We start from the raw sequence: 24,661 nt of genomic DNA on the forward strand, positions 1-24,661 counted from the left end.
TGCTCAGCGAAGCCTGCAGTGCCGAGCCACCATCACTCACACTCTGCAGGGCAGCCGGTGGATTAGCTGACCCCCCGTTGTGGGAGTAACAACCCCTGCAGTCCAGTCAGCAAACACTGCAGCTAAAAAGCAGCCGAGAGCGGCAGGCGTGGCGGTCAGGGATCCTCACCAGGATCAGGCCGTGGCCAGGGGAGAGATAGCGGCGTCTCCAGCACCCTGTCTGTCAGTCAGCAGGCAGTCAGAGTGATGGACAAGCAGTCTGGTCCTGACATTCACCCCAGAGGGTGTCGTAATAGCCCATTGATATCATGTAAATAATACACATGTATTAATATTGTGTAAACAGTTCAGCGCCTCAGAAATCTTTTCACTTTCTTTCCTTTCTCGCTTCGTCTCCCTCGCCCAACGCCCCTACACACAAATTAAACGCTAAATAAAAACAACTTTAAAGATTAATTTGACCGATAGCATTATTATACATTTTTTAATTGTTGTATAGATATTGCGATAATATCGTTATCCGATATCGTGACTAATTCTGACGTAGATTAGATGGCCAAAAGTATATGGACATGCAAAATCCCGGGCATTAATATGCCGCTGATCAGCCTCCAAAGATCATAAACATTTCTGGAACCTGGTTGCAGGATATTTTGAAAATAGATTAATCATTTATGCAAGTTTTCAAACTAAAAATGAAATCATTCTGTAAACTTAATCTAATGTGAGGATTGGACGGTTGGTGGTCCAAAGCAAGACATTTGAAGACGTCACCCTGGGTTTGGGGAAATTGTGATGTTAATTTTTCTCAATTTATGACATTCATTATTGATAATGAAAATAATCTTTAGTTGCAGCTTCTGGGTTCATGGACACAGTAATAAGCCTTCTGCAGGCTAACCTATACATCCCTGTGATGTGGTGCATTACTCCAGACACACCAATAACACTACAGGTACAAAGCATTATGTAGTTCCCCATCTCCACACAGACGGGGACATTTTTAACAGTAAAACATCGTTAAAATCATCCTAATAAACATTAGTAAATCTACAAAAACAAAAACAACACTTATAAAACACAGTATCATTGAATGCTGCAGTATTAGGATATACATATTCTCCGTGCAGGAAACAAAGAGGCCAGCAGCAGCTGCCATCCGTCTAACACTGTAACAGGTACATTGCTTTACAGACAGGTACTTGAGTCTAAAATGACAAAGCACCACAGACATAACTACACCAAACTACAGCAACCTGTCTGTTCCTGGTGCCAAGTCACAGAGATCTGAGAAAAAAAAAAGAAGTGTCAGAGTCTCCCCTGCGGTCAGTGTGCATTGACTGAGCGAGAGGGTGACGGCATGATGAATGTCTTGTTATGAGCGGCTGCATACTGATGCTGCGTGTGAGCCGAGCCCAAAGACGTCCATGTTACGAACGGACTAGTCAATGAGCTAGAACATAAATGGCCTTTGGTGATAATTTCCTGAGAGGTGAGATGTCACTGCTCACTGGAGAAGATGCATCACTCTGTGTGGGTCTCTCTCTCTTTACTCTTCTCTCTCTGATTAGCATCGCTGACCTATCACACGCTGGTGCCGAGTCATTATTAGGCGTTAGCATTTTCAATTACCTCACAACTCCCATCTCTGCCACCCCGTCTCCTCCGTGAGGCAGACGCTGCACAGCAGGAGAAAAGCAACAAAATGCTAATGTTCGGCTTATAAGAGGCGAACTACATCTGAGCTCAACTTTGAAAAAGCAAAACAAGCTAAAGAACAATTCAGGAATAGTTAGAAACACAAACAGCACCTTTTCTTTTTTTTTTAATGTCCCGTGGTTCAATGTAGAACTTTATTTCAGCTATATGGTTGTTTTAAAAGCACTTATTAGCAATACAGACTGAACGGTTTCCATGATACATGTCGTACTGCATATGTCAAACATTCATGCCAAAGAAAATACTACTGATACATCGTCAACTGGACAGTTACAGGTATTGAAAATAAAGTACAAAATAGGCTTTTTCATAACAACCATAACAAGACAACACTACCATAAAGCGTATTAGTGCTTCTAGCTTAAAGTGTTATCATGATCAATGAAAAGAATCAAAGCTGTACTCAAAAAGGTTGCTTTCAGTCGTAAAAGGGGGGGGGGGGGGGGAAGGGGGCATGGGGGGAAATGTTTGTATGCGGTTGCAAATTCCCACATAGCGGAGCAAGCGAGCCGTCTTGCTGAGTCTCCACGTGGGCAACTGCCTTTTTAGAAGAGGTAAGGCAAGTTCTGTCTTAAAAAATCATTAGCTTTCCTCCCAAAGAAAACACTGGTGAAAAGATACTCGACACTTTTGACAACAAAATGTCTTTTTTTCTGTTTCACAAATGAACAAGTTAGGCTTTACAGAGACCTATTTTAGAGAAAAATGCTTCTACTGATGATTGCTAGAAAGCTATTGCCAACAAAAAGACAGAAAAAACATCACAAACGTATTTCAACATTAATATCAAAGCAGAATGTTAGAGATTTGAGGCTACATATTAGGAAGGCAGTGACACCTAGAAATCCTTTTTTTTTTTTTTTGGGCGGCAATACAAAATAATTTATTCTACATTTTCATCTTAGTGTTCTAATAGATTGTACTCTCTAGCTCAATAAATGTCGATTTTGAGAGAAATACACTTAAATAAAAAATAGTAATACAAGATAAAGAGCACCTTATCCCCATACAAGTTCATTAACAGGTATATTTTTGGAAGCAAATGGCACAGAGTTGTAAATGGTAAATTAGCAAATGCTCATTGAATTGTACTTTGTTTTTTTTTTTTGTCAGACAATACCACAGAGTCTCAACAGTTTAACATCAATTTGTGACAAGATACTCTCGTTACAGAAGTGTTTGCATCGTGTGGGTTTGTGTGTACAACGAACGGGTACGACAGGGGCCGATCACTGGACAGAAGCTGAATGGAGTTTGTGTGTTTGTCTTGAATTCTTGAAAAAATCGCTACACGAATTCGCAGCCAAAAGGTTGTCGCGACACCGCCGCCCGTCCTTTCCTCGGCGCAGCTTGGTAAACAGTGTACGGGTGTGGCGTGCTACCTGGCAGTGGCTACAACTCCGCCTGTGTTTTAACACCGAGCTGCATCGGACCTCTAAAGTCAGTGCAGAAAAGGAGCTTTTGACCTGACTCAGCATTTCTAGTGCAAAACTGCCAACATCTGGTCTTTAACTGCAAGGACAGTCGGCGTACAGTGTGTCACAACAGCCAAACTGAACACACACATGAAGCTAAAACACTCACTGAACCCTTAAAGTGGTGCAAACAGTAATGTGTAAAATAAAATTTAAAATAAAATAAAAACTTGCCATACTGTCATGAAAAATTAAGTACTTAAAATCCACATCTGGAGCTTCCGATACCAATACACGTGCATAAAGATTTACAAATACAATAAAACTTGACTGCGGCTGGCATTGAATGCGACAGATGCATGGGAACTTTACATCAAAAGGTAACACGTCGACCTCTACGTCACCTCCTCTAACGCTTCTGAATTTGCTCAGAGCTGTTCTAGGAGGAAATCCAGAAACGGGCCAGTAAAGATCATATCCAAGACGGTGAGGCTAAAGGAGCCACCATAGACTCAATCAGAGAAAAGAACTTTCACACATCAAGTTAAAACAGAGAGAATGACACAGGAAGGAGGACGAGGAGGGGATGGAAAAGGCAAGAGAGAAGAAAGAGAAAAAAGGCGACGCCTGTGATGCATCTTTCTGGCTGCAGACACACGACAGAGCAGCAAAACTGATCAAAGTCTATTCATATTTCTTCTTGTTTTGTAACAGAAATTCCATCTGAACACAATCAAACCGTTGAGAGCATTTGCTGTGTCCAATAAGACATTTGAGAACGCCCTTGGCTGTCTGACTTGGGTGCTGAGTGGATGGTCGAGCAGCGGCGGCAGCAGCAGCAGCAGCAGCAGCAGCAGCAGCAGCTGGTGTGATTGTGGCTTTGCGGGCGTGGTCGGTGTGGGCTTTAAGAAAAGAGAAAGAGTCCGTGTGTGTCTGTGGGGGGAGAGAGGTTCTAGTAAAGGAGGATGCGGCGCTCGATGGCCTTGCGGCAGATGGGGCACTCGCTCATTCGGTCCCCACACAGCTGGCAGGTGCCGTGGCCGCACATGAAGATCATGTTCTTCAGCCGGTCCAGACACACCGGACACATAGTCTGCAATCACAGTTCATTGTTTTGTCGTGATAAAGAAACTTTCAAAAAAAGACATACAGGGAATAACTTCCTGATATAAAAACGATAGGATGTAATATATATAATATAATATATAATCTTACATCACCCAGTTTGATTTTTATTCTTCCTTTGTACTTCATGAGCCACTCCCGGGGTGCGTTCCAATACCCATACTATCATACTATTTAGTCTGCCGGAAAAAATATTTAATTTGTACGAATGCAAAATATGTTGAATGCAGTATGGCAAAAAGTACCAGGATGTCCTGCTGCATCCGGTTGCATTTTGCAGTCAAGCTAGCATGCTGGCTATCCTGACCCACAATCCTTTGCGCAGCGGAAGAATCCGCAGAGAGAGCACAGACAGATGACAGCTCATTCAAATTCCACGCTACGGATATATGAGCAACAGGGTCAAAGTTCAAGGAGCAATGTTATTACGAAGTAGCACGTCCCAATTGTACGCATACAGTACGGTCTTTGTAATGGCAGCTGCAGTATGTACAAAAAGTAAAGAGACAAAAGTATGCGATTTGGAACGCAGTCCTGGTTTGTGTCTTTATAAAAAATAAACATGTGTCCAGCTCGGCCACATTATGGTAAAACTTTTGCCCTGAACATCCTGCGAAGCCTCAGTACTAGTTACTGGAGCTGCTTCTATTGCGGCTAATTTACCTCTTTGTGTAGTCTTAATAAGTCTCAGCAGAGCTAAAAATAATTAGCAGATAGTCAAATTAGTCAATCAACCACAAAATATCATTTTCATAATTGATCAAACATTCAAAACATTTAGAAAGAAAATGCTTTAGAATAAATGGTTCAAGCTTCTCAAATGTGAGGATTTGATTTTAAATGATTGTAATTTGAATATGAAAAGAAAAAGCAAATTAAAATAAACATCATGGACGCTTCTTTTCACATTTTACTGAAGAATCAATTGATTATTTTTGGGGGGAAAAACACACGAATAGATGAATCAACAATGAAAATAAGAGTCAGATGTGGAACACTAACTGGATGACCTCTGTTCTACAGTACGGTGTGGACGAACCTGTTCCTTGATGTCCTGGAGCTGCTGCTGTAGCTTCTGTACATCAGCGTTGACGTTAGTGTTGTCCTTGTCTCGCTGCAAGGCCGGGATGTTTCCGCTAGCTGTGTGGAACGCAACAGCACAAAGGACATGTTGAGGGGGAGGGGGGGGGGGGAAAGGCAATTCAGTTACCAGCAGAGAGACTAAACCAATAAGAAGGTTGTGCCAGTGGCCACATCAAACTTTTATTTCCTCATAATGATTAAATATATTGCCAATAAAAACCGAAATGCAGCCACACAGACATTACCACTCTGAAACGAGCTGGGAGCCATGTTCTATTTAAAACATGTGTTTCGTAAACAAGCATGGATCATAAACACATGCACTTAATATTTGGCAGTCTGTGATGGCATTGCATTTTTTTTTTTTTTTTTTTTAAAGGGACTTGAATTCAGAAATGCACACTCTGTAATTATCTGAAATATAAACTGGCACAGGACAAAACATCGTACCACACTATTTGGCGTTGTAGGAGCCACGGGGTGCCTGAGTGTAATGATACAAGTGTGAAACTGCCTGGATGTAATATCTGAGCACTCAACAAGAATTAGCTGGACTGAGGCCGTGTTTGTGGACTCCATTCAAGACGGGCAAACATCTGCCCAGAAACAGAGAGCACCGATGTGGTTCTTGGCCTTTGCATCACATATTTACTGTATCAACATAATACTGTTTAGAGTGTGTGTGTGTGTGTGTGTGTGTGTGTGTGTGTCCCTGAAAGAGAAAGAGAGGGGGGTTCAGGGGAGGGGATATGGGCCAGGGCAGCACTGGGAGAGCTCTGATAAGGGAGGGGATCATAGAGGTATACTTACACCAACTTAGTGCCAGATTGTTGGGCTGGAGAAGATCCTGCGATCCCCCTGCCATAGTGTTAGAGCTCCCTGCTGGGAATAACCAGTCACATATAGTTATAGCTTGAGACGTCTTTACCAGCTCGACAGCTGGACTGGGGACCAAAACTACTCACTACAGCCTCGAAGGGAGGTTCAGAGAAAGACTTTAAAAGAGAAAGCTAGCAGTTGGAAACAGGGAAAGAAAGGGAAATAGAGTCTCTTCTATGTAGAATTAATAAGTTCAAATGCATAGCGGCAAGTGATTCTTTTTGCCATCAGCCAATCTTAAAGCATGAGTTTAATGCCTGTGCTAGCTCAACTTAGAAGTACATTATGTCAGAGAAGTAGGGAGTCAAAAATAATCAGAAGTGACAGATGAATTTCGTGCACTAGATTTGCTTCCGTAACAGACGTCAGCGGTCGGTGTTACTGGGATGAAGGGAGGTAAACAATCAATGCTGCCCCTTGCATGAGTGTATGCGTTGTTTGGGGTCTGCATTCACTTTTGCACGTCTGGTAACGACTGCAAGTAAGATTTGCATGCCAACAAGCTGACACGTGGAGAAATGTGAAATAATTAATACAGGGGTAAACATGAAGTTAGTGAACTTACAACAGTTTCCCTTTTAACTCAACATAAAACACGAGAGGAATAACCACTGGTGAGATGCACCACTAAAAGAAGGTTATGGGCAATAAAACACTGTGTTCAACTTGGAGACAAGAAGATGGATTGTGAATGCAACCAAAAATAAATATAGTTACACACTACATTAAATTCATTGGACAGGTTTGGGGTGACGTTCAAAACATGCGCGTTCATCTAAAATATTTGATTTGAAATCTGAAAGTTATTATTATTCAGTTAATTTGCACACATTCATGTGGGTATTAAATATGCATATACATCATTATGACTACAGGACGTTTACGCATATGCTTACAAATAACTTATTCCATTTTATGCGACTGTGATTAGTCAAACTTCTAGAGGCCACAGGAACATGAATAAGGTAATCAGCTCGTCTGTATGTTATGACATTATTGTATTATTCAGTGTGGGTCAGCAAAACTCAATTTAGAAAATGGCTTCTGAGATCCTACTGAGAACACAAAAGTCCTCAATCTGTGGACGATCTATTTGGCGATTTCAGACAAGGCGAGGCCAAGCACTTGTGAAGCCACTGTCCATTTCAGCCAGTGCTTAACTAGAAGCTGGAACACAATGAAATGATCACAGTGGATGCAATGATTAAAACATGCCGGATCTAGTAGTGGAGACGAGTTTGGACTGATTCAAAACAAACCCGACTTTAAATTTGCACATTTCTAACATGTCCACTAGGATGAAAAACAAACAATAAAACAATGTACCAGTGATGCAAACAAAAGGAATACATAATACATGAGCAAGGCAGCGACAAAGCAAATCAAAACAGCTAACGCAGATATTTTAGAAACTAGCAAAGAAAGAAGGAAAAAAGGAAAATAAAAGAGGAATTAAAAGGGAACGTGTGGAAGATTCACTCACTAAGGTCATCATCATCATCATCATCATCATCATCATCATCATCATCAGCGGCATCATCATCATCATCATCATCATCATCATCATCATCCTCCATACCTTTCCCACCACAGCAAAGAACGAACGGGGTGCGGCGTTCTACAACAGCCCGGCACTGTACGCACTTCTTCATGAGGCTGGCACAGTCTGGTGACGACAACAACACCGATAGTTTAGACATGAACACAGTGTGTTTTTATTTTCTACTTCAGCAACGAGGAAAGGCTGGAACTTACTCTCACAAGCGCACATGTGACCACAGGGCTGGAACAACACTGCTGCTTTTTTATCAGAGCAGACTACGCACTCCTCGATCTGATGGGGGACGGACAAATGAAACAAAGAAGAGCAAATGAAAGTATCCGCTCGACATCGTGCATCTCTTTCTGGCTCGGACAGACGCGGTGGAAGTGCTTCTGATACCTTAGTTCTTGACTGGACCTGATCCTTGCAGATGAGACATTTCTTGACACGAGGCGAGCACAGTGAGCACGTGGCAATGTGTCCGCAGGGCCCGAACAGAGTGTCTCTCTTCAAGTCCGAACACACCATACACTCGTCCAGTGACTCGATGTTGCTGTTCTGAGAGGGGCTGCGGGTGCCCACCTGGCCACTGAGGATAAAACCACAGAGTGTAAGAGCAGAGGAGAGTACACAGCACGAGACTGAGACGGTCAGGTGTTACAGTCACATTCCTGTAAAATCCTCCTTTTCCCACCCCGTGTGTAACAAAAGGCTTTCTGCTTGTTTAAAGACTTTTCACAAGCGTCGTAATGTCAGTGTGTTGAACACTTAGGTGCCATTAGGCCACATAAACATGAGAGGCAAAATAAAAAACAGATCTCGGTCTTTAAATCTAAGTCTGCGCGACTGTTTTTGACATAACCTGATAAAAACTAATCCATAAAAGAAAAGCGAACAATAAAAAATGAAACCTCTGATAAAACCCACACATTGACGTGATTGATGATTTTTTACCCACAGTTTAAGTACAAACAAACAACATAATGTGTTAACTGTTAAGCTTTAGACGGGTTAATAGGTGAATTCATTTTCTACCTGCCGTCGAGACATTACATTACATTGATACACTTTCATCCAGAGCAACTTAGAACAAGAGAACACGCTTGTTGTTTGCTCCCGTTTCCAATCTTTACACTAAGCTAAGCCAACCGTCTCCTGGCTCCAGCTTCATATTTAACAGACAGACATGAGAGTGGTATTGATCTGCCCATCTAACTCCTGGCAAGAAAGCAAATAGGTGTATTTCCTAAAATGTCAAACCATTCCTTTAAGGGATGTTTACCTGCTCTTCTCTTTGTGACATTTGGCCAGAGCTTTGCAGAGGCTGGGGTCTGGACACAGGTCTAGAGGGGACTGGCCCTTCTTGTTACGAATGGTCAAGTCTGCTCCGTTGGCTGCCAGGAAGCAGGCGATGGATGCTGCACTCTTCTTCTCTGCCCCCTGGGTGCCCAAGCCCATGATTAACTGCAGGGAGACAGACAGACACACAAAAAAAAAAACAGATACATCAGAAGCACATCAGGCACTTTTGACATAAAATATTGTTTTCAAGTTGAATCCAGTGGGACCAGTGTCATCGTCTCTCCCTTACACACCGGCACTCAAAACCATTAATGCAAAAAGTAAAGAGCACTTGGAGTAAGGAGTCCTGATTTTAATATTATTCAGATGGCTTCAGAGTTTAATTCAGATGGACCATGCCAAAGTACTATCAGATCACCGCTCATTAGCCACTCAGGCAGCCTAACCCCGTCACCCTCACCCAGAACCCCATCAACTGTCCCGTCTCTCTCTCTCCCTCCTCGAGCGCAACTCCTCACTCATCCTACCCCAACGTAAAACCTCTCTCTCTCTCTCTCTCTCTCTCTCTCTCTCTCTACCAATTTGGGCCTTCCATGTGTGATTGTCTTCAACCAGTAGCTTTTACATCTCTGCTGATGGAGCCATCGGGCCGGCTAATTCAATTCTCATCTTGAAGGAGGGGGGGGGGAGAGCTACGGGAGAGTGACCCAACTGCACATATCTCAATTAGGCCCGCTGTCTTGTCTGTTCCGCTCCTCCACGGGGAACCAGAGAGGGCAGGAAGGGGGGAATAAGAGAGGAGGTGGAAAGAAGTGGCAGGGAGACGGAAGGTGACAGGTAAGGGAAGTCTGTAGCTGCAGCTAGGCCCAGTAGTCTTAAACTCATCCCTGTAGGGATTAGTGATGTGCTGTTAACATGAAGAGGGTTCAGGTCTGACATGGCCCTGTTGGCCTCCACAGAGAGACAAACTCATTCAGGGTGGTCAAGAGGCTGCAGCGAGCTGGTCGGCCGCTCCGTGCTCGTTGTCTGGCTGCCGTCTGAACGATGGGTCGGAGCGCACTGGGCTGCACTGAGGAGCGCCGAGCTTCCCGTCTCAGCGTGACGTGTCACACATAGGACAGAGGTTTACTTACTGATCCCCGTGTAAATGATAAATGCCACAACATGATTGTACTCTAATCACAGGTTGTGTTGTAAAGGAGGAGTATACTTAAAGAGCAAACATGCCACACACTTATGAAGGTGACTGCACACTTTCAATGTAACACTGTTAAGCTTAAGAAAAGAAACACCATGGGTTTCTATTACTATGTGGTTACTACAGAGATTCTAGGATCACGAGAACCACATTGGTAATGACTTGTTGCCCTCTTAATGATGAATACTGCTCTTCAATCTCAAATGCATAACAAAATCTCGCACACAGGGCTGGGAAGGGAAGGACTCAAAGAGACATAATCTGTCCCTAGGTGTGAATACGTCAAGGATGTTTCCTAGTGTGCTGCCTAATTTATACTGGGTACCTCAATAGGAAAAAAAGCAGGTAAAGAATAACAATGTAAAGAGTTTATAAACTTTAAATTGAGCCTTTTTAAGAGCCGCGAGTGGGAAATCTCATCTGGGAACCTATTGGATAACAAGGCGCCACATTTCTACGATTGACCTCCAGTGTTTTTCCGTTTGTTCTTTTCTTGTGATAACTGCATCTCAACACACAAAGCTGCTTCGCTTCACGTCAATGCTGTGATGCCTCTTGTGATCTGGGAGGGACAGAGAGGTTAACAACGGACATATACGCACTGTGTTCTTGGAGGGTTCCCAGGGCTCCACTTTGCTGACGTCCTGCATATCTTGGAGCTGTCGCAGTTGGGACAGCGTGTGGTGACGCAGTGCCTCGTGAAGTGGCGTGTCCCCGTCCTTGTCCTGCACATCAAGCTTGGCCTCTGCCCGCACCAGCAGCTGTGTTAAGAAGAAAGACATAAAGAAACGCAAACATGCAGTCAAACAGAAACTCTAGCTATAACCGTAAAAAACTACTTTAATTTTATGCTACAATGCAAATGGCACAGTGTTGATTTATAAGGTTGCTGCTTACAATGAACTGCTTAAGTGTTGTACTCCCCAATTATGGAGTGCATTTTTTCTTGAGTCCACAAGATGGCAACGTGGCAATCCAATACTACGCCAAATGAGTCTAACCGAGACGCTGCCTCAGAGAGCATTATCCCTGCACAGCATCACTCTGAAGCAGGACCTCGTTCAACTGCAGGACATCCACCCGTGTGAATTAAATGTGGGGCTGTGCTGATGTTGTTCTACTCCCCCTTGTGTGCAGTCCAGAATGAGGGACTGATCTGAACTGAATCTTGTATTTGTGGTAAAAGTGAGAGGGGGGGGGGGGGAAGAAGAGGAAGAAACGAGGAACCACTCACCCGAACTATTTGGGTGTGTTGACGCTCCACTGCCAGGTGTAACGCCGTCTGCTGGTTGACGTTCTGGACGTCTAAGCTGGCACTCCCCTTGGAGGCAGGAACAGGAGAGGAGCAAACACACACAATAAAACATTTGTGCATACATTAACAACCAACCATAATGAATCACACGTACATATGTGCACATAAATATGACAAGCAGGTGATGAATGTAGACAAAACAAAACAAATGATTCCGTTAGAAAGTTAAATAATTGAAAGATTGTAACAAATATTCTGGCTATATGCGCCGTGACAGAACCTTCCTTCCTTCAACCCTGCCTAAAATCAAAGTGTCACCAAGGGGCTTGGAAAAGAGCGCATGCTACAATAACGCTGCATGTGATTGTCATTTCCAATTGCGAACACCTCAGCTGAGGAGATGTGGAGGGAAGATAAGCATTGTGATCAGGCAGTGTGTGAAATCCCCAAGTAATAAGACTGACTGACTGACTGGCTGGGAATCTGCAGTGCACCTTGTACTGTGGTGCAATTTCTGAATAGAAAGCTGAGCCATCACTGCGAACCAGCCCATTGCAGGGACTCGGGGAAAAAGGCCGTCCCCGCTGAAAGGTAGCTTGCACAGCGAGCGTTCATGCGCTGGAATGTTGCAGCAACATTGCTGCCTTGCACCATATCCTAATTAACCCAGTTCCCGCTTGGACAGGTTACTTTGCTGTAAACTCCCGTGTCTTTAGAGAGTTAAACCTGCAATCTCAGATGGGAAAAAGAGCACATACCTATGATTGCAAGAGGAGGAGGATATGAGGGCCCAACAGCACTAAAGAATACCCCTGGAGGCTCTGTGAACCGTATGGATTCAATAAAAAGAAATGGCACTTATAGCAGCTTCAATTGGTCTACAGCTTGCTGGCTGCAGGGAGTGCAGTGGAAGCTGCTCTTAATGTTCTATAGTCAGGGAAAGCCAGAAACGCAGGCGAAGCTGATGCAGGCTATGCTTTCGGCTAATAAATATAAACGAAAGGGGTCTCTTATAGAGTATGAATAACGGCATTTGTCGCCAGTGTTGAGCATGCATTAAAAACCAGCTATTTATACGTGTGCGAGTGCTTGTGTGTTGTTACCTGGTGCACCAACAGCTCAGCCACCTCCACATGGTTGTTGAGGGCAGCCAGGTGCAGTGCGGTGTAACCGTCGTCCTTCTTCTCGTCTACGATCCAAGGCCTCGGCAGTTTAGATAGCAGCACGCGCATGGCACTGCACAGAGGAGACATGGAGAAAGGGGAGGAAAAAGGTGAGCGTTTGATCGGGCTGAGCAGTGGAAGCATGACGGGAAAAAAAAGGTACAGAAAGTCAATTTGATAGTTTATGATGTAAACTGCCAAAATAAATCCATCTGTGACTGAATGTCTCATGCACTGTATGATAGCTGGGGGCCAGACACAAACTGTAAGCAAACACGTCGCAGTGTCTGTACTGCTGATACACAGCATATTCCAACACACATTTCTTTTTTTTTTTTACAGCAGAGCATATCCCATTTTCACACATGGGGACAAGAATACTAAATCAACTTAGGGAGGAGTTGCTTTCCCAAGCAGAGTGTTATTTACATCAAGCTTTGAGCTGTACAAGAGCTGTGTGCTATTTTAGAGAACCTGTCCCCCCCCCCCTACCATCTCCTCAGTTAGGAACGGAAGACACTTTCCCCCTTCATGATGCGCAGAAGCGCCAATCATTGGGAGGCAAAATGGTAATTACACAAGATTTAGCTGCATTCACTCAGGTCTCCTCCCGGGGAAGAAACGGACAGGGTGGGAAGATGGAAGGGGGGAAAAAAATCCATTGTTTAAACAGAGCTGTTTAACAGAAGTAGCCTGGTGTGGTGTAAAGAGCCAGTCAGTTCTGTGCCATTGAAGGTCATTTAGAGGATGTGTGCCTACAGAGAGAAGTGGCTGCAAAGACAACAGTGCAGGATGAAGGCTGAGAAGGAGTCACAGTGTCACAGTGGGGAGAGAGGGAGGCGGACTGTCACTCTCGACAGCGTCATTGAAAGAAGAAAAAAAGAGAGACATCTGTTTCACAAGTAAAAAGGAAGCCACATGTTTTCATTCATTATTAAATCCAAAGATCACAAAAAAAAAGCAGGGACTTTTTCTTTGGAACTCCATGAGTTTGGAGCTGTGATTGTTGTAATTAAAATAAATAAGTGCGAGTTAACACCCTTCTTCTTACTAGCTTTAGTTTAATGTTGGAACTAAACCATTATCTAACCACTACCTCTCTTCCCACTCTTCTTGCTTTAGCCCCTGGGCACACATCCAGGCATATGGCACATGAGAATACTGAAATGAGATGCATCCGTAGTTCAGTGTATGACCAATGCATCAGTCAAGGATATGGGACGAGAGGCAAAGGCTGCGAACACAACTCTTCAATTTGTGCAAATGCTATGAAATATAAAACAAGACAGTTAAAAGCCGTATCCCTCAACTGTTCTTGTATCTTTTCTGTAGTCAGGTACACAATGTACCTTCAATAAGCATTAAAGCAGCAATGCTGGAGGGAACACTCCTGACCTTGATTAACCCTGAATAATCATGCAGGGCATATCTTTGAACTGCGACAAAAGGAGGCGGACGATTCTTCTCTAACTTTGATATGGCTGAACGGCCCCCAAGCGAGCACTGGAGTGTTTGCATACACAACGGTAAGGTAAATATGGTCTGAAACAGTACAGGGAGGAAATGGGCTCCAGCGCAGAGCACGAAGGCCACGGCCTGCAACAATCAATGAAAACTGTTAACTATTAAGACAGAGAAAAGAAAGAAATGCAAACCAACATGCTGGCAGGCTTTCAGACTGAAGGTAATCAGGATGGCAGGTTCCCTGCGGGTTTTTGCTAAACCTACAGCTTGTCTCCCTCCTTCTGGAGTAATGAAAGAGAGCATCATCAGCACAGCCTCTTGAGGAAAGCAGAGGAAAAAGGGGCAGAGAGGCAGGGGGGCAGGCAGTCAGCACCTCTGTACGGACAGAGATCCAGGGCTGGTGTACTGCTGCAGTGATGAACAGCGCAGCACACTGATCCCAGGCTCCCTCGCTCTCCCTCGCTCTCCCTCGCTCTCTCTCTACCTCTCATTGCACAGAGGCTTACGCACACACACACCTGCATTGCTTGCAGCCATCTTCAACCACTTAATGCAGAGGAGCACTGCTTAAATGTGATAGCAACCGCACCCATTCTGCCTAATCTTACATTCATAATGTGTCGCCTTTGTTACGAAGAATTATTTGCTTGCGTACTGTAGATTTGCCGGCTCAGGGGGGACTTTTGAGTAATTTCATCCATGGCGCTCCCACTGGGTAGGACTTGAGACTTAAACAAGCAAATTGTTCAAGAAAAGACCTTGCCACATCAGATTCTTGCCTGAAGCTATAACATGAAACTTATTACAGTGGTTAAACACCGCACTCTTCTAGCTTTCTTCATAGACAATACATGAATGCAGTTTTTTTTTCAGAATCAAGGACAATTGTTCCACATAAAGCCTTTGTTCTTTGTGTGCCCATTTCCTTCCTCCTATTGGTGCAATGTAAAACATTTGTGCAATCTGGATTGGCTGAAAAAATCTCCTATATGTCGAACAACTGGCCAATAAATGCACGTCTGCAACACTACAGGGGCTCACTGGTGCCTTCTAGTGTCAGAAGCAGGCACTTGAGTGCTGGGCAGGTGTTTGCTGTTGTAGGAAGCCCTTCCAATAAAAGTCTAGATTGACAGGCTCCCTGCCACGCTGGGCAAAATGGGCGGACATTAATATTAATTGCCCATACTGGCACTGCTGCATTGCAGTTACGCTATTTGCTGTAAAAGGCAGAAAAAAAAAAGAGAGAGTGAATTAAGATACTAAGTAACAAAACCTAGTTGTTGTTTTAATAATCTCTTAGGTAAAAGATGTTAGCAGTGACCGAGGAAGGTATGAGAGAAACTGCGTGTTGGCCCTTGAGGTGTGGGAGAAATTAGAGTGAGTCTACCCAGCTCGGGCTGCAGTCCTTTTTAGCACAAGACACTGACTTGACCTGGGAGTTAACATTTTGACAACTCAGGTTATCTGCTACGAGAAGTGAAGTGAGGATCTCCTTATTGTAACTGAACTGTAAAACCAATGCAATGGTCTGTGTGAATGCAGGAGGACGTGCAGCTATGGAAAGGGAATGGGGAGAGGAGAGAGGTAGAGGGGGGAGACGTGATGGAACTGGGTCACCCTGTGAGAGATCTCAAGAGTCCCTCAGGAGAGCTACACCGGGGCCTGTTGTCTTGGGCTGCAGTTTGTCATTGAACAGGACGCTCTCTGACGCCCTCAGCTCTGCGTGTGTTGGCGTTTGTCATTGTATGGAAGACAGTGGACGTTTGCGTGCGATTGTGTGTGAGTGTAGGGGTCGACAGGTCCCTTCTGCTGCCCTCGCCTGGCTGACAGCCATCTGTGTGGTGGTCAGTAGCCGTTATTACAACAGGAAGTAAGAGTCAGGGGACAATAACTTGTGTAGGACAGGGCAAAACAGGAACAGTCAACATCCAGCTTGAGATTAATGGCTGCGCACAAACATATGGTTACTCTGATGTAGGAGACGTGTTTGGCATACCGTCATCCATTAACTAAGGCTTCAAGCTCAAGAAAAGAGATTCTGCATCGGAAATTGGTCGCCAAAAAAAGGTGCCACCTGCCTTGCGAAAATAAAATGCTTATATCTGCGCGAGGGCCAGTGAAATACTCCATACCCCAATGCATTAACCAAAATGTTTGCAACGATCAAAGCTCATTCTTGACCTTGGAATACAATCCCAACTCAAGGTCCACTTATTAACTTTTACTAGCGCTTCAAACGACATCACACAGCCTTCATCAGTGGATGAAGATATAATATATACCTACCACTATTTGGACTTCAGCAGAAAGCATTTAACTTATAAGCAAAGTGTAGTGCATTCAATTGTAAACAATAATCCTTCTCCAAGACAACTGAGCAAACCTCATTTGCTGATGAACACCATTTGATGCGCCTTTAGTCTAATATATCTGGTCAAAAATGGTTTTGGATGCCTCAGCTTATCCATGCTACTATATATATCTATCTATATATCCCTTCTCCAACACCGCTAGGATCCACCCCCCAGCCCCCTGATGCAGAGTCCTTATTGGAACAGCCTTTCAAGATGAGATGACTCCAGGCGATACATGAGGTGTCAGCTCATCAGGGACAGGGTCGATACATTCAGGTCCTTTGAAATAGTGAGCCCTGTTCACAACAAATCATTCACAAATGCAACACACCAACTCCAAATGGAAGCCCTCCGCCCCCTTTCCTCTCTGGGGAGGCACTCTTCATACTGTTTGAAAGGTTTTGGAAGACACCGAGTCCTTTAGTCAGTGGCAGCTGAGAGGGTTTGACACATAAAACTGTTCAGGATTTCACTGATCTTAAAACATGTGGCTTTGAATGAGAACGTTGACTTACATATTGCTTATTTATTTGGGAGAAAATGACACAAGGCATAACTTCAACACAAAGTTAACCGTCAATTCCACTGCTGTCACTTAATAACTCGGCAGATATTTTACTTGACAAATAATTGAAGTAGCCTATAATCCACATACAAATATACCCGATTGACTTTCATCCTGGCCATCCCTCTACCCCTAGAAGCAATTAGTTACCAGTTCACTTTGTCAGGGCCGTCCCGCTGTGGACGGTGTAAATAAACACAGATAGCGTCCAGGCCAGCAGTGCAGCAGAGAGCTGAGGACAAGAACCTAGCTGGCTCCGCTCAATAAAAAAGGCTTTCATTACCATGCCGTGAAGAGAATAATTTCCCCTACAATGTGACCTTCCCCTGCCTGCCTGTACCTGAGGCCCCTGAGTGAGCATGCTTTTATTAAAGACTATTTGCATAAACTGGGAAAAGGGGGAAGACGGGAAAAAGGGTGCATTTCTATGATGTTTTGGTTATCGTTATAGCCATTGCCTGAAGGTTGTTTATGAGACGCCAGGTGCATTTTCAAACATTTCCGGTACAGTCGTCTGTCCATCTGGGAAGTGGGTGGGGGCATATAAATGCTTAGCTTTAATTAGCCTTAAATCACCTGGTATTATGGGGTGTCCTGATTCATAGCAATTTGTGAAGAAGGAGGTAGCAAGACAGTCAGAGAAGCCCAATGGCGCAGTAATGTCCCATTGGTTCGAGATGACCCAATTATTTCCCCGTGCTTCTCTTCCTTTGGACTTTATTCTCCTCAGCACCTTGAAAGAAACCTCATTCTCATCTCAGCATCAGCCAAAAATGTCATAAAAAAAAATACATCCTTTTACCCAAAAAGCACAAAACGGACATAAAAGCTAAAGCAAGGACGTGCAGATTATATTAGAATAAAGAGACACCTAAATCATGCACATTAAATCCAACAATGGATCCATAGCATCATTATCTATCAAACAACCATGTGATTATTGAACATCACGATTTGCACAGGCTTGGGTATGTCTGGATCATACCGTAATAGAACTGAATTGAAAATAACCTGCTGAATGAAAATGACCTAGGACTGACGTAAAGGAGTTAACTTGTCAACGTGACAGGGTGACAAAACCACAAGGGTTTGGTAATAGCATTTTTGAACGGTTGACTTGACGTAGGACAAGGTATACAAAACGAGGCACAGAAAATGTAAGCTGTAGCTCAAACGAACTTATCAGTCAAAGAAACAAACAGACTCGAGTACACCGTCGGCGGAGCATCCGCGCTCTCGGACCTGTCTTTCCTGTCATTACAGTTTTTGCGCCTCAAACAAGCTGCTAATAGAGCAGAGAACGTCATCTCCCACCCCTTCACCATACTACACTTTTTCTCCGACTGCAATACAGAAATGTAATTCATGAAAACGAAGCATACTTGTCAATATCCACACCTGTGCACTTTGACAACTCAATACGTCTCTGATGCCGTTTAGCGTACTTTATGTATATGTAATGCTTTTTAAAAAAATCGATGGATGTGACGCGTTTGTGCTCATCCACTGTGTCTGTCGTGAGAAACTGAACTCATCTACATGCTATACTAAAAAGGGAAATTGTGACATTTGCCAATATATGGATTTTATGACCCTTGTAAGTGTTGAGATGGTGGCGAGAACCCAAAACCAAGGCTTCAATACATCCCTTCTGAAACCTAAAGGAAACGTAACATCAACGCAACGCTTTTACGCAAGTGGACTTCAGGAAAACATTCTTGGTCATGTTGAGCTACAGAAAACCCAGAGTTGTTACTTTAACATGTACATGTTTTTCTAACGTGCTGGGCCATTAGCAGTCGTTGCATTGAGATTCCATGTCATTTGAATGGTGTTCATGCTCACCCACCCAACAGCATCTAAATGACTTCTTATCTGCGAAGCAAATGTTTCATTTCTGACCGACAATGACTCTTTAAATTGTGACTGAGATACTGGCCATTTTGCAGATTATAAAGTTCCTTTCAGGTTCTATGAAACAAAAAAAAAAATCAGACCTACTCCTGCCTGGTGAAATTAACTGCAAGTGCTTCCACACTGAGGCACAAAGCAGTAAATAGGACGGAGGGATTGACTCTGGGTTTTGCAGAGCGGTGGAGAATTCAGCCGTGCTGAAGGTCCTTCGATCGACAGCCACTCAGCAGCATGCCACACTGTCACCATACAGGCAGACAGTCTGAGAGGCTCCCATGATCTACAGTCTCACTGCAAATCTACCACTTTAAATCACCCCTCGCTCCCTGGCCTTCCTCCCACCTTTCTGCCCCCACAAACACACAACACTCACCCTACTCCTGAAACACTCATTTCTGTATGGTGTAACCTGCGAGGGTCCCTTTTCACACACTCTCACACACACACACACACACACACACACACACACACACACACACACGCACACGCACACGCCCTTTTAACAGAACAGAAAAAAATAAGGCATATCGCCCTATCAAATTCTTTTCCATGGTAATTGGCAGACAGATCCAAAGTGACACAAACAAGCTGCCATATTGCAGCTGATGAGTCTGACTTTTCCAGCAGTTACACTTCTTGGCACTCAGAGGAAGAAGCGGTGGCTGAAAGAGCAGTTTGGTAATTAAAATCCATTGTTTGCAGAGGGAAATAATAGGGATCAAAGGGCCTTGTATCAGCTACTGCCTCCCCTAAGCACAGAGACAACATGCCATATGCCCCAGAGCAGCACAGAAAACAGCCAACTTGTTAATGGCGGGGGAATGGAGCTTGTATGAATGTACTAAACATTACACAGATAAGACTCTATAGGAACGTCCATGTATTTCACACTGATCCACTGATTCTGCAGATAGTGAGAAGAAGGTTTTCTCCAATAATATTGCATGTAAACTACTCTTCCCTAATCCCGATAATGTAATGCTTTTTTTTTTTTCTCCAATTGTCGATTTTCTTCAGTATTCTTTGCATGTTCAAGGATCCACACATGCACAAGCACACCAAACGACACAAACAAACACACATCCTTATCCTCTCTGACCTGTCATACTGCATTTACATGGGAGCCACTGACTTCAGTGTCCGTACGAGGTTACCAAGGTAACATGGTCTGCATTATTCAACAGATAAGCTTGGTTCAGCTCTGAGCATCGGCCTGAATGTGTCCCTCGGAGTACATTAGGGTTACTACCATCCGCTGACAAAAAAAAAAGGTATATGTCTGGACATGGGATACTGAGCATAAGTTGTCCGACACATCACACAACAACATTTCAAAGATGTCCACACGACACTCCGCTTTTGGTTCCCTAAACAACTGATATCATTAAAAAGAGTCACTGCATATATTGTTTTTACAATGAAAATTTTAAAAAGTTTCAAAAGGATCTAGTCTGACCAGGCACTCCTTAAAACTATTTTGTCACCTTATTAAAAATTATTTGAACAACTTACTACATAAAGCCAGATCCTTCATTAGATTGTTCTAAAACATATTTAAAAATATAAAAGATTAGACTGTAATGATACTAAATATTAAAAGGATTCTGGTTATGTTCACAAAAGCATGATCTAGACTTCCCTAATTTAAATCCAGGCTGACAACAGACAACAGAATATTATGTGTGCATATATTATATATTGATATAAATATGTACAAAATTGAAATATAATAAAAAAATAAATAACAATATTCAATCTAGGTAACAAGCTAGTTTAAAATGTACTGAATGACAGGTTTGCTTGAGTTTTGTATTGTGTGAAAACATATTTACTACACTGCAGTGTCTACTGACGTACATGCGTTCACTCAGCTAAGAAATATGCAGCACACTCCGTGTTACATAAAAAGCACAAACCAAAGTGCCGTCTCTGATGTTAAAGTGCCATCAAACGCTAAAAAATAAATTATATTACTTATTACAATACATCAAGAAAATAGATAAACTACATTTGTTTTTAAATGAGGGGGGGGGGGTGTGTTATTAAAGATGCCTGACAGCTGTGATTTGGTAGTTTATCATCTTGCTCTGTCATATTTATTACCTGCATTGCTGAGGCACTTAAAGTGCCACAAATAAATCCTGCTCTTTCTAGGTTTGGCAAGTGGGCAAAAACCATAGCATCAGTGCTTCTATAGCGCGTTCACAAGGCATGCTTTTCTCTTTGCATGCTATAGTCACTTTCCCAAAAGCGCTTAATGTCCTTGAGTCCCTTCAGTAAGAGATGCACCCCTCCCTATCCCTCCCTCCATCTATCCCTTGATCCCTCGTTTCCTCTCTTTCCCCTCGATCTGTCCATCCTTGCCTCCCTCAGCTACCACCCACCCCTCCCTCTTCCAACATGTGCTATAGCAACATAGCAGCCAGGACTCAATGTTTCAGCGTGCCACAGGACAGACAGAGCATTACAGCATGGCTGAGCTTATCTATTGGCTCAGAGCCACTGTTGGCCCAGCCCTAGGAGGAAGTGTAGGCGTTCTGATTGGTCACAGGGGGATTGGGGCTTGTATCAGCTTGTCCTCTGGCTGATCTGTTGGACTGGTCCCAGCTCATACAGAGGTGGACACTGGGAGGGCATCTAGGATTGTGCGACTTTTCAATTAAATGGCAGTGCATGCTGCAGCAAACTGGTAGCCAGGCTCTCTGAATGAACCAGTCACTGCACTACTTATGTACTCATTTAAACTAGAATACAGCAACATGACGCAGAGTCAAATTGAGCAGCTGAAGATAATACTAAAAAGGAGACATCTGTAATTGCAAATAATAAATCAGTGGGATCAGTCTCTCTAGACTACACAGAGAATGTTATGGTTTAATTGTCAAACATAAAGATATTACCTCCCATTGTGGGCTACAAGAACTCACTAAGTGCAGTTCATCTGGATTCCAAAGGTTACTTCGACATATCTCTGCAATCAGTTATCTTTTAATGAATTACAGCCGGGCACCTTTCCCCTGACCAAGTTTATCACCTCCACCATCCTGCCATCAGGAATGATCATATATCACGCTGTAATAAATGGGAGATCATACACACAGATAAACACACAAACACTAATAGCCGAATCACTATGCCCAAGTGACATCCCACATCAGTTTACCCTGTAAAACCCTCATATTTCTACTGCAATGTATTGCGTGAATGTGTGCGTGGGAAATTAAAATGTGAACATCAACCAGCCACTGACAGATAAATGTTCAAATTCACCAAAAACTCAAAAGTAAGTCATTATTTTGTCTACGTTTTGACGCCTTTCTTTTAATATTATACCAGCATTTGGCTGGTGGCTGGTGCTAATTTCCCACCCTGGTGTGTGTGTGTGTGTGTGTCTGCATATGAGCATATGGTGACAAGGAGGAACTCATACATTGTCCACAGCAGCTACAACACCTTTCCTGTCACCTCTATTTATTCCATCGATAGGGTTGTTGGCTGGTGCATCTGGCTGTCCTCATTTGTATTAATTTCTAAAATCTTAACACTTACAATCATAAAAGATTAATTCAGGCTAAACAATATAACCTGTGCGCGAGTATGTGCGCATGTACTCGAGTGGCCAACTGCCAAATAAACATAAATTGTAAGTAGTATGGTGTGGGTGTGTATGCCTCTGAGAAAATTGCCTTACACACGATGCACCCCTGCAGTTCATAAGTATTTGTGCAGTTTGTGAGTCACTTAACGGTTACATGCGGCGCCAGTAAGGCATGGTAAAAGATCAGAGGCAGGAGAGGCAGAGGAGCTTCCCCTGCAGTGAGGCTGGAGGGAACAATGGGCTGCTGGATCAGAGAGCCTGACTGCCACTGGCTTCCCCCTCCAGCACCCAGGTAGGTTGGCCCATTCATAAATCACTTTTATTCCTCCAAGCTCTCAACAGCCTCACCTCTTCAAATGATGCACTGTGTAAAGGGATGAAGAGGGAGGGGCAGGACGAGAGAGAGAGAGAGAGAGAGAGATAAAGTAAGCACGAGGAAGAGGCAGGCTGATGGAAGAAGAGCATGGAGATTTACTCAAAAAAGCACAAACTGGACTTATTAGAAATAGCTCTAATCCCTCTATGATGTTGACTAGTGGGCAGGCACACAGAAAGGGAGGAATTACGACAAGCTGACAGAACGAGCAAGACTTCACAAGCAGGCTTGATCTAAAAAACTAAACCGGGGCTACATCACCACCTGGAGCTAAACAGAATTCCCTGACTGATCCATCTGAGAGGAGACCTGCCTCTCATTTTTCGCGATCTCAAAGCTCTCATCAGGACTGCCCATCATATGAAAGAACCAAAAATACACGTTTTATAACTTTGAATCACGGCGGAAGCAACCAAGCTTTTCTGAAATCAATCAAATGAAAGTCTATTTCATTTCAAAGTTAAAACTAATTTCAATGGATGGATCTTATTTAAGTATAAAAGTCAACACTTAGTGGAGACACCATGATTCTATGTGTGAACACGGCATAAGATCTGTGAGAAGCCATGTTTCAGTCCCGACACAAATTCTTCATCAAAAGCCTGCTGCAGAGCATCATCCTCACAGCATGACGCTGCCACTACGCTTCACGATGGGCACCGTGTTTCTGTTTGCACTAAACTCAGCGTTCGCTCGTTGACGAACCAGAAGTGGGCCTTGCAGATAAGAGTTGTGTTTCAACATTTACATAACACTCCTCGTCACACACTGGTGTGGTGATACATTACTCATTATCCAAAAGTTCTTATAAAACATCTAAAAACACTATTAGAAACGGAATCAAGGAACAACTATATATTGTTATATATATAATTTAGATGCATAAATATAATTCCAGGGAATGGATAGATTCAAATATCAAACTTGTAATCTGCTATATTTTTTTTCAAAACACAATTGTTTTGATTTCACACCAATCTGTTTTTTTCTAAATTTCTTTAGCATAACTTCAGGAGAACAACACGTCCCCACCCCTTCATCCAGTGAAAGAAAGCACATCCATTAGTCGACCCCTTTTCTTATTGATCGATTAACTGCTCAGCTAAACATTCAGCCCGGCGCTATTCATCATGGTGGGAAGATGTAAGCCGTGCTGCTGAGTTTCAGAGGCAGATGGGATGTCGGGATGTAATTGAGATTAAACTGGTGGGTTGGGTGGCTGGAACAGGCAGGGTGGAGACCCACTGAGGGGGGGGATACACAAAACACACAAGGACATCGTTTGGTGGAGATAGTTCTAAACCATAACTGACTGAATAGGGAATTAATGCGCACCATCGAGTTCAAAAAGTACAGCAAATGCATGTACTGTGTGTGAATGTACGCACATGGCACGTGGCCGGCTGAAACATTCAATCTTTAAGTGGCGTGTAAACATAGAGACTGCGGGGCAATAGCAGGTGGACATTCCCAGTTGCCATTTATATAGCTGCAATTCTGCATTTTAAATTGGCCATGTAAGGTCAAGTTTTGAGCAGACACATTAGCATGGAATCCATTTTGACTGGCAAATGGTCACTTCTTGTAACAGCCGTAAAGATAATGTAATCGAAAAGCTATAAATTGCAGTGACAATACATTAATTAAATTGCACACTTAAATCTATGCAGTATTATCTACACCGTGAAAAAAAAAGGCCCGAGATATA

The 24,661-nt window shown here is 43.3% G+C and overlaps 1 protein-coding gene across 1 annotated transcript in view; it reads right to left on the reverse strand.

Annotated features, from left to right (window-relative positions):
• Positions 1-2,144: 2,144 nt before the first annotated feature.
• The window catches only part of mib1 (MIB E3 ubiquitin protein ligase 1), a 45,319-nt gene continuing 22,802 nt past the window's right edge, over positions 2,145-24,661 (reverse strand). Inside the window, exons 11-20 of the mRNA XM_029453295.1 lie at positions 12,623-12,755; positions 11,499-11,585; positions 10,867-11,025; positions 9,047-9,228; positions 8,164-8,353; positions 7,977-8,055; positions 7,705-7,887; positions 6,153-6,221; positions 5,299-5,399; positions 2,145-4,227 (exon numbers count right to left, since the gene is read on the reverse strand). Of these exons, the coding sequence (XP_029309155.1) occupies positions 4,087-4,227; positions 5,299-5,399; positions 6,153-6,221; positions 7,705-7,887; positions 7,977-8,055; positions 8,164-8,353; positions 9,047-9,228; positions 10,867-11,025; positions 11,499-11,585; positions 12,623-12,755 (1,324 nt within the window). The 3' untranslated portion in view covers positions 2,145-4,086. The remainder of the gene's footprint in view (positions 4,228-5,298; positions 5,400-6,152; positions 6,222-7,704; positions 7,888-7,976; positions 8,056-8,163; positions 8,354-9,046; positions 9,229-10,866; positions 11,026-11,498; positions 11,586-12,622; positions 12,756-24,661) is intronic.

Source organism: Cottoperca gobio, chromosome 17 (genome assembly GCF_900634415.1).
Source record: "Cottoperca gobio chromosome 17, fCotGob3.1, whole genome shotgun sequence".
Taxonomy (NCBI): Eukaryota; Metazoa; Chordata; class Actinopteri; order Perciformes; family Bovichtidae; genus Cottoperca; species Cottoperca gobio.